The sequence below is a fragment of the Colobus angolensis genome, unplaced genomic scaffold, assembly GCF_000951035.1.
Source record: "Colobus angolensis palliatus isolate OR3802 unplaced genomic scaffold, Cang.pa_1.0 Scaffold133, whole genome shotgun sequence".
Classification (NCBI taxonomy): domain Eukaryota; kingdom Metazoa; phylum Chordata; class Mammalia; order Primates; family Cercopithecidae; genus Colobus; species Colobus angolensis.
Window position 1 is genome coordinate 1,633,847 of NW_012114411.1, and position 13,599 is coordinate 1,647,445.

Below are 13,599 nucleotides of genomic sequence, written 5' to 3' on the forward strand. Positions count from 1 at the left end.
AGGACGAACTGGAAGAACATAGGAGAGCGCCCTTCCAGACGTATCCCAGATCCAGCCATTTCTTCCCAGAGCCACTGCTACCCACTAGTCCAAGCCTCTGGTCTTGCCTAGACAGTTCCAGTCATTTCCCAATTGGTCTGCCTGCTTCCGCTTTTGCCCCTCAGCAATCTGCGGTTCACTCAGCTGTCAGAGTGTTCCTTTTCTGAAAGGCTCATCAGATCTCACTGCTCCGTTCAATGGCTCCCCAAAGCACAACGATCTCATCTTCCCCCACTTGCTTAGAAATGTCCACATGATCCAGCCCACACTCACCTCTCCAAACCCAGCTTGTTGCATTCTCTCCCAACCACCAGTGCTCATTCCCATTTTTCCACCCCTCAAGAAGGCCAAACCGTTTTCACCTTGGGTCCAGTTGCAATGGCTTCTTGGTCTGCTTGGCATGCTTTTCTGCCTGATCTTTGTATGGCTGGTTCTGCGTCCTTCAGATTTCAGTTTAAAAGTCATCTCTTCAACCTAAAGTGGCTTCCAGTTCCTATCATATTACCTTTTTTTTTTTTTTTTGAGACAGTCTCACTCTTGTCACCCAGGCTGGAGTGCAGTGGTGCAATCTCAGCTCACTGCAATCTCTGCCTGCCTCCCAGGCTTAAGCATTTCTCCTGCCTCCGCCTCCTGAGTAGCTGGGATTATAGGTATGTGCCACTACTCCTGGCTAACTTTTGTATTTTTGCTAGAGACCGAGTTTCACCATGTTGGCCAGGCTGGACTTGAACTCCTGACCTCAAGTGAGCTGCCCACCTCAGCCTCCCAAAGTGCCAGGATTACAAGTGTGAGCCACCACGCCCGGCCTACCCTCTTTTAATTATTGGTCAAACACCTATCATTATCTGATATTTTTCCTATGGACTGATACATTCACTGATGTAGTGACTGTCTCTCCCTCATCCCACTACCATGTAGGTTCAAGGAGGGCTGGAGCTCTTTTCCCCTGTTCCCTTTTGTATTCCCAGTGACACACCATAGGTGTTTAGTAAATATATGTAGAATGAAGATACAAATGAATAAATTAAAAAGACCACTATCCTACCTACTTCACAGCTTTGGCTCTATTTGGCCAATCAAGTGGCCGAGTAATGACCATCAGAGTACGTTAACAGCCTTCACCTAGAAAGCAGGGAAGAGAGCCATTCTGAATAGCCCAAAAGCTTTCTGAAAACAGTATATGCTTAGTCACCCTCCAAAGCCCACTCGATCCAGGGTCTCCTGAGTCTCAGCCCTGGAATCTTTACAAAGGTTTTCACAGGCACCTACAATCTGGCCGAACCCTGCCCATGCAGCTGCCCATTCTTCAGCAGGGCTAGAAGCCGAGCTCCTGAAATCATTCCAAGCTCAATGTTCACTCAAGTTCTCCTGAAATTCTGGGCTGCATACTACTGAGGTCACATACCTCCCTGCACTCAGACCATTAAATCCCCCATTCCTTAAGCCCTCGGCTCAGTCAATACCTCTCTTCTACCATTGTCCATCTCTGACTTAGTCCAGAGCAGCAGTTCCCAAAGTCTGCAGAATCCTAAGGGGCCCCAGGACCCATTCATTCATTCATTCATTTTACTTACCTATTTAGACAAAGTCTCACTCTGTTACCCAGGCTGGAGTGCAACGGCACGATCTCAGCTCACTGCAACCTCCGCCTCCCGGGTTCAAGCGACTCTCCTGCCTCAGCCTCCCGAGTAGCTGGGATTACAGGCACGTGCCACCACACCTGGCTAATTTTTGCATTTGAGGTAGAGACAGGGTTTCACCATGTTGGCCAGGCTGCTCTCGAACTCCTGATCTCAAGTGATCGGCCCACCTCGGTCTCCCTCACTGTTGGGATTACAGGCATGAGCCACTGCACCTGGCCCCAGCACCCTTTTAGGCAGTCCATCAGATTAAAACTATTTTCAGAATACTACCAAGATGTTATTTGTCTTTTTCACTGTTTGTCATTTGCACTGCTGGTGCAACAGCAAGGTAAGTTAAACTGACGGCCTCATAGCGCAAATCAAGACAGTGGGACCAGATGATTCTAGTAGTCATTGTATTCTTCAGTGCCATGTGCAAACAGAAAAAAAAAAAAAAAAAAAAATGCCAGTTTAACAATGTCTTCACTGAAGCAGTAAAAATTATTAAATCCTGACCCTTGCGTACACATTGTTAATACACACAAGTGTGAAGAAATGAAGTATACACACAAAGGCCCTCCACATAGCAAAGTATGACGGTTGTTTCGAGTTCTGAGCTGATCTAGTGGCTTTCTTCATGAAACACTATTTTTACTTGAAACAATGAAATAAAGGGCCAACCATATTTATTCAGATTTGGGTATTTGATAGACATTTTCTTGAAGGTGAATAAAGTAAGCTTGTCACTTGAAAGAAAACAATGGACAGTATTGGTTGCCAGTGACTGAGTGTGAGCTCTCAAGCAAAAATTAGAATTTTAGGAAAGTTGCCACTGTGAGTTTGACAGTTTCCCAATACTTAGTCTTTCCCCCATCAGATCAATAGTGATATTAACAAATATGATTTTTATATTGTATAATTAAATCTCACCACATTTGGAAGGTCTGCATGTGCGGTAAAACTACTATTTTCCAAACGGTCACTGCATCATGTTATGAAATCACGCATGAGTAAGAAATCCATTCAAAGTACAAGATAGGCCAGTGTATTTTCAGGTAGGAATACAGAAGGTTCATTGATAAGGTTTCAGATTCTACATTATAACAAATTTTTAAGATACCACCACTTTTGAGTTTGGGTGCAGTATCAAAGAAGAATCAAGAAACAGAGATCTCTAAGGAAAGAGTATCTTTGTTTTTGACCAAATGATCTGTTAAACTTGAGGATCTCAGCACACTTGTGGGGATACCTTTAAATTGTTTTAGAACCCCTTCTGAAAAATGAGAATGAAATGAGTTCTATCTGATTCTCTTTTTAGTCTATTTGGGGTTCAAATCTCGCTTTAGAAACTATAGATCCTGTCCCGTTCCTATCTGCTTTTGATCACCAAAAAATAAACCCTGTTCATTTTTTTCCCTCCATGCTATATATTCCATCAAAGCTTGAACATATGTTTTTTTGTTTTGTTTTCTTTTGGTTTTTTTTTTTTTCTTTGAGAGAGAGTCTTGCTCTGTTGCCCAGACTGGAGTGCAGTGGCACGATCTCAAATCACTGCAACCTCTGCCTCCCAGGTTCAAGCGATCCTCCTGTCTCAGCCTCCCAAGTAGCTGGGATTACAAGCACATGCCACCATGCCTGGCTAATTTTTTATGTTTAGTAGAGACCGGGTTTCACTATGTTGTATCACCATGTTGGCCAGCCTGGTCTCAAACTCCTGACCTCAAGTGATCTGCCTGCCTCACCCTCCAAAACTGCTGGATTACAGGCTTGAGCCACCAGTCCTGGCTTTGAACACACATTCTTAATGGAGCCAGTCAGATAGATAGAAATGTCAACTCCAGCGCCAGTCAAGATGAAGCAAGCCGACCATACTCTATGATTCCCACTGATTTTAACTGAAATCTCTGCATATAGTTAAAAAAAACCCAAAACCCTACCTGCCTGACCTCTGAACACTAAACAATTAGAAGCAATGGGGGGATCTGGCCCAAAGGGGGCTGAATCATGGAGCTGCACAGGAAAAACTCCAGGAGAAATCCCTCATTACGGACAAAGGCCTTGGTTTCTGTCTCTTATCTTTTTTTCTCACCCAGTCTAGCCCTCAGGCCATGCATATGGAAAGATCTCCCAGATCTACTCATGAATGAAGCAAGGTGTAGTGAAGTGTACACAGTGTGCTACCATCTGTGTCAAAGACGATGGTAACAACACATATTTGGATTTAAAAAAAAAAAAAAAAAAACCTCCATTAAGGACCGGGTGCCGTGGCTCACACCTATAATGCCAGCAATTTGGGAGGCTGAGGTGGGTAGATGACTTGAGGTCAGGAGTTTGAGACCAGCCTGGCCAACACGTGAAACACCATCTCTACTAAAAATACAAAAATCAGCTGGCCGTGGTGGCGGGCGCCTGTAGTCCCAGCTACTCAGGGGGCTGAGGCACGAGAATCGCTTGAACCAGGGAGGCGGAGGTTGCAGTGAGCTGAGATTGTGCCACTGCACTGCAGCCTGGGCAGCAGACCAAGACTCTGTCTCAAAAGAAAAAAACAAAACAAAACAAAACAAACAAACAACTCCATTGAGATAAAGAAAATGTAGTCTATATATGTCATGGAATACTACTCAGCCATAAAAAGGAATGAAATAATGGCATTTGTGGAGATCTGGATGGAATTGGAGACCATTATTCTAAGTGAAGTAACTCAGGAATGGAAAATCAAACATTTTATATCCTCACTCATAAATGGGATCTAAGCTATGGGGACGCAAAGGCATGAGAATAAGAAAGGACTCTGGGGACTTGGTGGAAAGGGTAGGAGAGGGTGAGGGATAAAAGACCACACACTGGGTACAGTGTACACTGCTCAGGTGATGGGTGCACCAAAATCTCAGAAATCACCACTAAAGAATGTATTCATGCAACCAAACACCACCTGTTCCCTAGAACTGATTGAAATAATAATTTTTAAAACACCACTGACTGTTTATATAAGAAACTAATAACAGTGGCTACTTATTTGGAGGGTGTGTGGGGATTGTATGGATGGGTGTCAGAGGTAGTAGAGAACCCATATGAGTGTGTTATCTGTTAACAATTCAATACACTATATTTTTAAATGTCATCCTTGCACAGAACCCAATCAATTCTGTTGAATGAAAAAAGTACGCAAGACAGCTTCCCTTCCATCTGTTCCCATCTCCAGCACAGACCCGTCACTACTGATGTTGCCACTCCTCCATGGGATGTTTCAGGACCCCCTGGACAGCCGCAGGCAGCTCTTCAAATTTTTTTTTAATGTGGTTTTTAAAGCAATACTTGAGAATAATCAGCTTCCAGTAATAAGCCCTTGCATCACTCTAGAAAAGTGTTTTCAAAAGTATGTTCGAATTAGGTCCTTAGAACACCCTGAGACGGTTTATCTGTTCCAGGCTCTATCTTATAGAAGGGAAAACTGAAGTTGTGGGAAGTTAGCGGATCTGCCCATGGTCATTCCTCCAGAAATGGCAGAGCCGATTGAGATCTTCTGATGACAAGCTGACAGTCTTTCTAAGGCAGCTTAGAGAAGGGTAACACCCCTATCATCCTTCCCAACTCCAAAAGAAGAAAGAAGAAAATGATAGCAAGACCTCCGCAGATTTTCTTTCAATCCCATGACATTTTATGACAGACTGATAAAAGTATGGGTCAGTCTGGGTCTTGGTCCTAGGGGACAGTACCAGCAGAGAGGGAAAAATATCCAAATTCTGTTTTGACTATTGCACTTGTCCAGCAAGAGAGAAATGAGGAAGGAAAAATGTCCTTGGCTGGTGTGGAGAGAGCTCTGCCAGTAAATCTGGCGGATGTTCCAACGTGCCAAAGATATCCCCCCAAGTCCTATTAACACCATGACACTGAACCAGAGGCGGTGAACACGTACTAACACTGCTGACATCTTGGCAGCTTTTGAAAGAAAGATCCTGTTGCTATTTACTAATGCGTGGGTGGGATATTTGAAGATGGAGAGGTGCTGGAAAGGAACCAGAGTGTGGGAGGACTTTGCTCCCAAGGACTGAGTTGAATGTCACTCTGCACACGCTTTGCAAAAGTTTCCCTCCATAAGCTTTTCCTCCCCTTCCATCTCCTACCCTCCAAATCGACTCTAGAGTCCCAGATCCTCCAACAGAGAGAAAGCGAGAACTATCAGGGAAGAGAATAAAACGTGCCCTTCATAACTACAGTCCGGATCCACTGTCCAAGCTGAATGGAAGCTTAAAGAACAGCAGCATCAACAGCATCTAGAGGCAGGATGCGGTGGCTCACACCTGTAATCCCAGAACTTTAGGAGGCCAAGGCAGGAGGATCACTTGAGGCTGGGAGATCAAGACCAGCCTGGCCAACATGGTGAAACCCCATCTCTGCAAAAAATATAAAAATTAGCTGGGCATGGTGGTGGGTGCCTGTAATCCCAGCTACTTGGGAGGCTGAGGTAGGAGAATCGCTTGATCCCAGGAGACAGAGGTTGCAGTGAGCCGAGACTGTACCACTACACTCCAACCTGGGCAATAGAGTGAGACTCCATCTCAAAAAACAAAAACAAAAAACAAACAAAAAACCAGCACCTAGAAAGTCCAGGAGAACATGGGATGCCTACAGGATCTGTAATCAAAGACTCAGCACATAATACAAGAAAGTCTCAGGCCAGGAGCGGTGGCTCAAGCCTGTAATCCCAGCACTTTGGGAGGCCGAGACAGGCGGATCACGAGGTCAGGAGATCAAGACCATCCTGGCTAACACAGTGAAACCCCGTCTCTACTAAAAAAATACAAAAAACTAGCCAGGCGAGGTGGCGGGTACCTGTAGTCCCAGCTACTTGGGAGGCTGAGGCAGGAGAATGGCATAAACCCGGGAGGCGGAGCTTGCAGGGAGCTGAGATCCGGCCACTGCACTCCAGCCTGGGCGACAGAGCGAGACTCCGTCTCAAAAAAAAAAAAGAAAGAAAGTCTCCTAAGCAAAGTCCCAGGCCCTTCATAACCGCTCTTAGAATATGCAGAATGTTAGTGTGTTCTGATTAACAAAAGTCTAACATCTATTCTTACTGGAATAAAAGGGTGATCATAACAGCAATTCTGACCCCTCCTAAGGTTAAGAAACAATGTTGATTGCCTCTGACATATCCTGGGTAGGATAATTTGATGCTTACCTTCCCACAGAAAAAGAAACACTTAAAGTTTTTCTTTTTTTTTTTTTTTTTTTTAAAGAAAAAAGAAGCAAGTGGGCCGGGCACACTGGCTCACACCTGTAATCCCAGAACTTTGGGAGGCCAAGGCAGGTGGATCACCTGAAGTCAGGAGTTCAAGACCAGCCTGGCCAACATGGTGAAACCCCCTTTCTGCTAAAAATACAAAAATTAGCTGGGCATGATGGCACACACCTATAATCCCAGCTACCTAGGAGGCTGAGGCAGGAGAATCGCTTGAACCCGGGAGGTGGGGGTTGCTGTGAGCCAAGATCATACCACTGCACTCCAGCCTGGGCTACAGAGTGAGACTCCAACTCAAAAGAAAAAAAAAGAGGAAGGCGCAAGTAGTAGTCAATAACTCACAACTATTTTAATTACTCCAGGGTATGTAAAAATATTTTAGGGAGCATCACAAAACTTTAAAAAGTCAATTTAATTTTAATTTCAAATTTTAAACTAACGGGTTAATTTTTCTTGTTTTGCTTTGTTTTGAGACAGTCTTGGTCTGCTGCCCAGACTGGAGTGCACTGGCACAATCTTGGCTCACTGCAACTTCTGCCTCCCAAGATCAAACGATTCTCCTGCCTCAGCATCCCAAGTAGCTGGGATTACAGGCACGTACCACCATCCTCAGCTAATTTTTGTATTTTTAGTAGAGACGGAGTTTCACCATGTTGGCCAGGCTGGTCTCGAACTCCTGACCTCAGGTGATGGGCCTGCCTCAGCCTCCCAATGTGCTGGGATCACAGGCGTGAGCCACTGCAATCAGCCCATAATAGGCTAATTTCATGTAGCTTTGATGTGATCCCTTTCAAAGTGGATAGGGAATAAAAATGGCACAAGCAAAGGTCTGGAAATGTGCAGGGTCCCCCAGGTTGAACTAAATTCTGCTCCACAGCAGTTCAGCAAAGTGAAATAATTATCTTCCTCGCCTCAAGTTTCCACTTTTCCTCCAAGCCTGGAACGCTCCCACACTTTGTTATCTAAGAGGCCAGGGTGATTCAAGGGAAAGGGGAAAGGAATTCTCCCCCAAGATCTACATCTGATCAACAGAAATGGATCTGCCTTCACACTAAAACAATTCTCCACGGTCCTATTGTTCTTTGTTTTTCCCAAATGATGGAAAAATCTGATTCCAGAAAAATGTTAGTAGCTAGATTATGTGACCATAGTGCTAAAAAGTTATGTAGCTTAAGACTTTAAGGGCTAACCTATTCGAATATTTTCAGAATAATATCTAATCTCTTGACTTAAATCTATCATATAGTCATATAAGCAAAGCTCCCACAAGATGGAGAACAAAAGGGCCAAGCCTAAAAAGGCTTCACTTGGAAAAAATTAAGTATGACTCAGGATTGGGATACTCAGGCCTAGACTTGCTGGGTCCAACTCAATATGGACTAGACAACCGTAAAGATTAAGAAGGGGAAAAAACAGGTGCTTGAAGCCACACTGGGGGCAAAATACTTGACAAGTGTTCAGAAAGTTCTGGCAAACTATCAGGGAGGGGTTAGAAAAGTCTAGACTACTGTCAGTAGTGTAGAGCTGAGGAATGTTTGTTTGTTTGCTTGAGACGGAGTCTCGCTCTGTTACCCAGGCTGGAGTGCAATGGTGTGATCTTGGCTCACTGCAATCTCCGCATCCCGGGTTCAAGCAATTTTTCTGCCTCAGCCTCCCGAGTAGCTGGGATTAGAGGCACGCACCACCTTACCTGGCTAATTTTTGTATTTTTAGTAGAGACGGGGTTTTGCCATATTGGCCAGGCTGGGCTCGAACTCCTAACCTCAGGTGATCCCCCTACCTCGGCCTCCCCAAGTGCTGAGATTACAGGCATATGTCAAAGAAGAATAAATCATTTCCCGTAGTTGGACGTACCTTCCCTTCACAGGAACAGCTTCTGTGCAAGAGCATGAAGAAGGCCTCCAGGGTCCAGGGAGCCCTGGGCAAAGCTCCCTTTGAATCTCCCTTTGAAGGGGGGTTTGAATCCTGTCCTTTGTAGACATGGATGCAGCTGGAGGCCATTATCCTAAGCAAATTAATGCAGGAAGAGAAACCCAAATACTGCATGTTCTCACTTATAATGGGAGCTAAACATTGAGTACACATGGACACAAAGAAGGCAACAATACACACCGTGGCCTACTTGAGGGTGGAGGGTGGCAGGAGGGTGAGGATGGAAAACTACCTCTCAGGTACTGTGCTCACTACCTGAGTGATGAAACGACTGGTATCCCAAATCCCAGCAGCACGTGATTTACCCACATCACAAACCTACACACATAGCCCCTGAACCTAAAATAAAAGTTGGAAGGAAAATAAAATAAAAAGGACACTAGGAATTGGGAAGAGCAAGGCAGCTACGCTAAGCCATCCCATCAGACAAGAGAAAGACACTTCCCTCAAACTTTTCCTGATGGGTAGAAAGAAGGGAGTTTCTTAACATGTGCAAATGGGTTCATTAATGCAAAGGAAAAAAAAAAAAGTCCTTATTCCATGTGATACCCACATCAGAACTCTCTCCAGCAGTGTGTCACATTACCCTAAAAATGTCTTCCATCGGGGGGACTGGAAGAGATGGGTCACTGCCCCAGAAGCCTAGACTGGCCTGCCCCCCACTATCACCCCAACTTGGTTGTGGCAATGCTATTGCTTTAGAAGAGTGATGATCATCAAAATTTTCCTCCAACTCTGGCATTTGGCCCAGATCAGAAGACTCTCTTATATTTTCATTCCTAAAATGATCCCAACCCTTAAGATCCCGACCCTTACATTTTGCAACCACCTTGGCCATCCTGCACCTCTATGTCTTACCAACTACAGTTAAGAATCACAGGAGTGGTAGCTATGATAGCAATTTCATTTCATTTCCCTCGGCACTTTTCATTTCCTCTAAGACAATTCCTTAGAGCCCTATGCTGTCGATAACAATCATACAATCAGGAACAGTCGTAACAGCTCACATGTACTGAGCACTTACTCTTTCGAGCATTACGCTAACGGATTCACATAATTATAGTTTTTACACATTTAAATTATATTGCATTAGCCCTCTGACATAGATCGGGGTGTCCAATCTTTTGGCTTCCCCAGGCCCCATTGGAAGAATTGTCTTGGGTCACACACAAAATATGCTAACACTAACGATAGCTGATAAGCAAAAAAAAAAAAAATTGCAAAAAAATCTCGTAATGTTCCAAGAAAGTTTACAAATTTGTGTTGGGTCACATTCAAACTGTCCTGGGCTGCAGGTTGGACAAGCCTGATATAGACGCTACTATTATCCCTGGTCTGCAGAAGAGGAAACTAAGGCTCAGCATGCCAATCTTCATCTCATCCTGTTCTCATACTTTGGGAAGAACTCCTTATCCAACAGTAAAGCTTCAGGGATCCAAAGTTTATGAATGGTCTTTTTTAACAGCTGGGAGGCAAGGAGGGATAGTAGGAGAGAGAGAGGGTATGCAATAATGCTTTCCGGTCTGGGCTTTTGGAAGAGTATTCTTGACTCCTTTGGTCACAAAATTCACACAAGGTGTAGCTACACTATTGTTTTGCTGTGGCACAGGATTTAGCCGATTCTTACCCTATTGTCTTCTTGGATTTCCCAGTCACTGGAGAAAGTCGCCAGCTGCTGCCCTTGGGAACAGTTTGAAAACTGAAAAAGGCTAGAAAACATCCTTCTGTTCTCTTGAGTGTCCGGGAAGATGGCATCTTGGAAATTAACTCCGTGAGGCAAGAGGTTATAATTTTCATCCATCCTAATGAAGAAGAGAGACAAAAAGGCAGACATGTAGACTCGACAGTCAAGGGTGTACCAACTTCAATCAAGAGTCACAGACAACTGCGATGGGCTTGCCAGTTTCACATCAATGTCTGGCGTGGCTCTCATTAGAGGAGTTACGACTTCTAATTATTTATTTGTCTCACACTACATCAGTCTATCCTTAAGGTTTTCAAAAAGATAAGTTTGAACAAAGTATGGAGAAAAGTATGTGTATGGTGCCTGTTTGTCTATTTGTGTTGTCTTCCAAGTCCCCCAAGGGGTCTTCCTTCTCAAAGAGGGTTCCTTGTTTCCTGGTGAAAAAAAGGCCAGCTGTAATGACTTATGTTCTGTCTTTGCTATTTATCTGCTATATGACATGAAACAAATGTCTTAACTCCTCTAAGCTTCGGTATTCTAATCTGCAAAAAGAATATAGTACTAGCTGGGTGCGGTGGCTCACGCCTGTAACCCCAGCACTTTGGGAGGCCAAGGCGGGTGGATCACCTGAGGTAAGGAGTTCAAGACAAGCCTGGCCAACATGGTGAAACCCTGTCTCTACTAAAAATACAAAAATTAGCTGGGCATGGTGGCACACTGTTGTAATCCCAGTTACTCAGGAGGCTGAGGCAGGAGAATCACTTGAACCTGGGAGGCGGAGGTTGCAGTGAGCAGAGATTACACCATTGCACTCCAGCCTGGGCCACAAGAGTGAGATGCCATCTCAAAAAAAAAAAAAGGAATATATATATAGTACCTACTTTTTTGGTGATGTCATAAGCATTGCATCAAAAACTAAGTAAATTAAGCACTTGATACAAAGTAAATGCAGTATACATATTAGTGAACATATTTAAAGGCCTAGCATACATCAATTATTCTTTAAAAAGTCACAAAAAGAGATGAAAGTTACACTCCAGTCTAAAAAAAACAACACGTATGGCTCACCAGCAAGTCTCCACTGCCACCCTCACCCCTGACAGTGACCAGAGATCCAGTCTCATCTCAGTAGGTCCCAGAATAACAGAGGAGGAATGATTTGTATGTAGTTGTTAACACACTCCAAGGCAAGACAGCCCTGTGAAATGAGAATGTCAGACTACTGTCTGACTTTGTATTTCTTTCCTAACTTTTGTAAACATGGTAGAGTAAAAAAGATGAGAATTGGCTGAGCACCACGGAACCACTGGACGAACTGTGTTTCATGATAAAAATTTCTTTAAAAAGCCTGCTCAAATACTTGGGCTCTTTTTTCTTTGGAGAAAAAAGTTCTGGTTTTGAATAGTTTTATAGATGGTATCTCAGTGTTTTTCCTAATTAAAAACATGAAACCCTAAGTTTCTCTGTATCGAGAAGGGCACTCTCTCAGCCCCACTAGCTTTATTTAGAAACTACACTTCTCTGGAAATATATATAGAGAGAAAAAAACTTAATCTAGCTGAACCACTCAAGCCAACACAAAGCAAGACATGTTTTTTAAACTTAGATATTTTGGCTTCAATATGCAAAACATGTGTTGCTATGCACTTACAAACACCACTTTGTAGAACTGTTTTCTTTCTCAGAGAAATGCGAGCTAAAAGTGAATCCGCAGACCCACATCAGCCTCATTCCAAATATCCTTAGTGCTACTTCCCAGACTGGAACTACTATTGATCACCACAACAGTGGATTAATTCTCTATCTTGATGGATAGGTTAGATCCCATTTTGATGTTTTTCTCAGTTGTTTTATATCACTCTCCAAATTCAATTGAAGCCAATCAAAGAATTTAGGGTTCTACCTGGTGCTCGCTATTCAAATTTCAGAAGAATTCAGTAGTCAATGAGAATTGACTGAGTTCTTAGGCAGATGCATTCCATCTTGACCACCGGCCAGTGTTCATGGAACTTCAGAGGATTCCAGTGGTCTAGAATCAGAGAGGATCTCCTGCCTGGTTGACCTCTCCACCCCTCAAAGCATTGCTACCCAGGATTTTACCTGCAGCAGAACCCCCTACCCCCAATAAACCTTTGCTATTTCAAATAACCTGGCAGCTAATATGAGATAATGAAGCAGTCCTGGGCTACATTCCACACCATCACATCTTGGCATTTGAGCAAGTGGGGAAGAGGGGAGAGTGGACAGCTGGTCAACCTCTAACCTGCACCAGGTGCTTTGCATGAGTTATGTTTTTCGCTCAACCAGCCCTGCCTCTCACTTTACACAGGTGAGGCTATGGAAGTTCTTGAGAAGGTGTCAAGAAATGGGCTCAGAATCACGATTAGGAAAGGCAGAGCCAAAATGCCAGCCACAGACTGATTTCAAAGATTGTTCTTCTCACCGTCCCAATCTACTCCTATTGAGGCCAGTTTAAAGACCCGAGTCAAAGGGACTGTTGGAGAGCGCTTTGAGCTTTTGCCTGCAATGCTCTTCTGTGTACAAGGCACAGAAAGCCTCCCTGTCTTTTAAACTGCCTTTACCGGGAGTAGCCAGGGTAGAGACGTCAGACGGAGCAAGAGAGATCCAAGAAGGCAAGGGGTAGGCGCCCCGGGGGCATTCTCATTTGGCACCGATAGGTTGCCCTGGGAGTTACCGGCCCGGCTCTAGGTAACGGCGACCTCGGGAGGTGGCGCAAAGAGAGAGAGAGGTGGCGGCGCCGCCGGGCTCACCTGAGGAAGAAGAAATAGGAGTAGTCCTGGACCACGGTGTGGGAGTGGCACGAGAAGTAGCCCAGGCCGGTGAGGTTGAGCCTGGAGCCGGCGGGCACCTCCAGCATGCTGCCCCACGCCTGGTCGCACAGCATCTCGACCTCGGCCGAGTAGAAGAGGCCCCCCTGGCCGGCGTGGTACTGCCAGGGCAGGTGGTTGTAGAGGCCGGGCGCCTCGGGGTGCAGCGCCAGCACCCTGGCGTACACAATGGTCTCGGCCAGCTCGGCGCGGCAGCCCTCGCTCAGGGGCCTCCACTCGGAGGGCAGCTGGCAG

General features: G+C 44.8%; 1 protein-coding gene across 1 annotated transcript in view; it reads right to left on the minus strand.

The window, feature by feature from the left end:
- Positions 1-13,599, minus strand: part of CCDC3 (coiled-coil domain containing 3) — a 155,033-nt gene that overhangs the window by 91,637 nt on the left and 49,797 nt on the right. Inside the window, exon 2 of the mRNA XM_011934229.1 lies at positions 10,460-10,634. Coding sequence (XP_011789619.1) covers positions 10,460-10,634 — 175 coding nt within the window. The remainder of the gene's footprint in view (positions 1-10,459; positions 10,635-13,599) is intronic.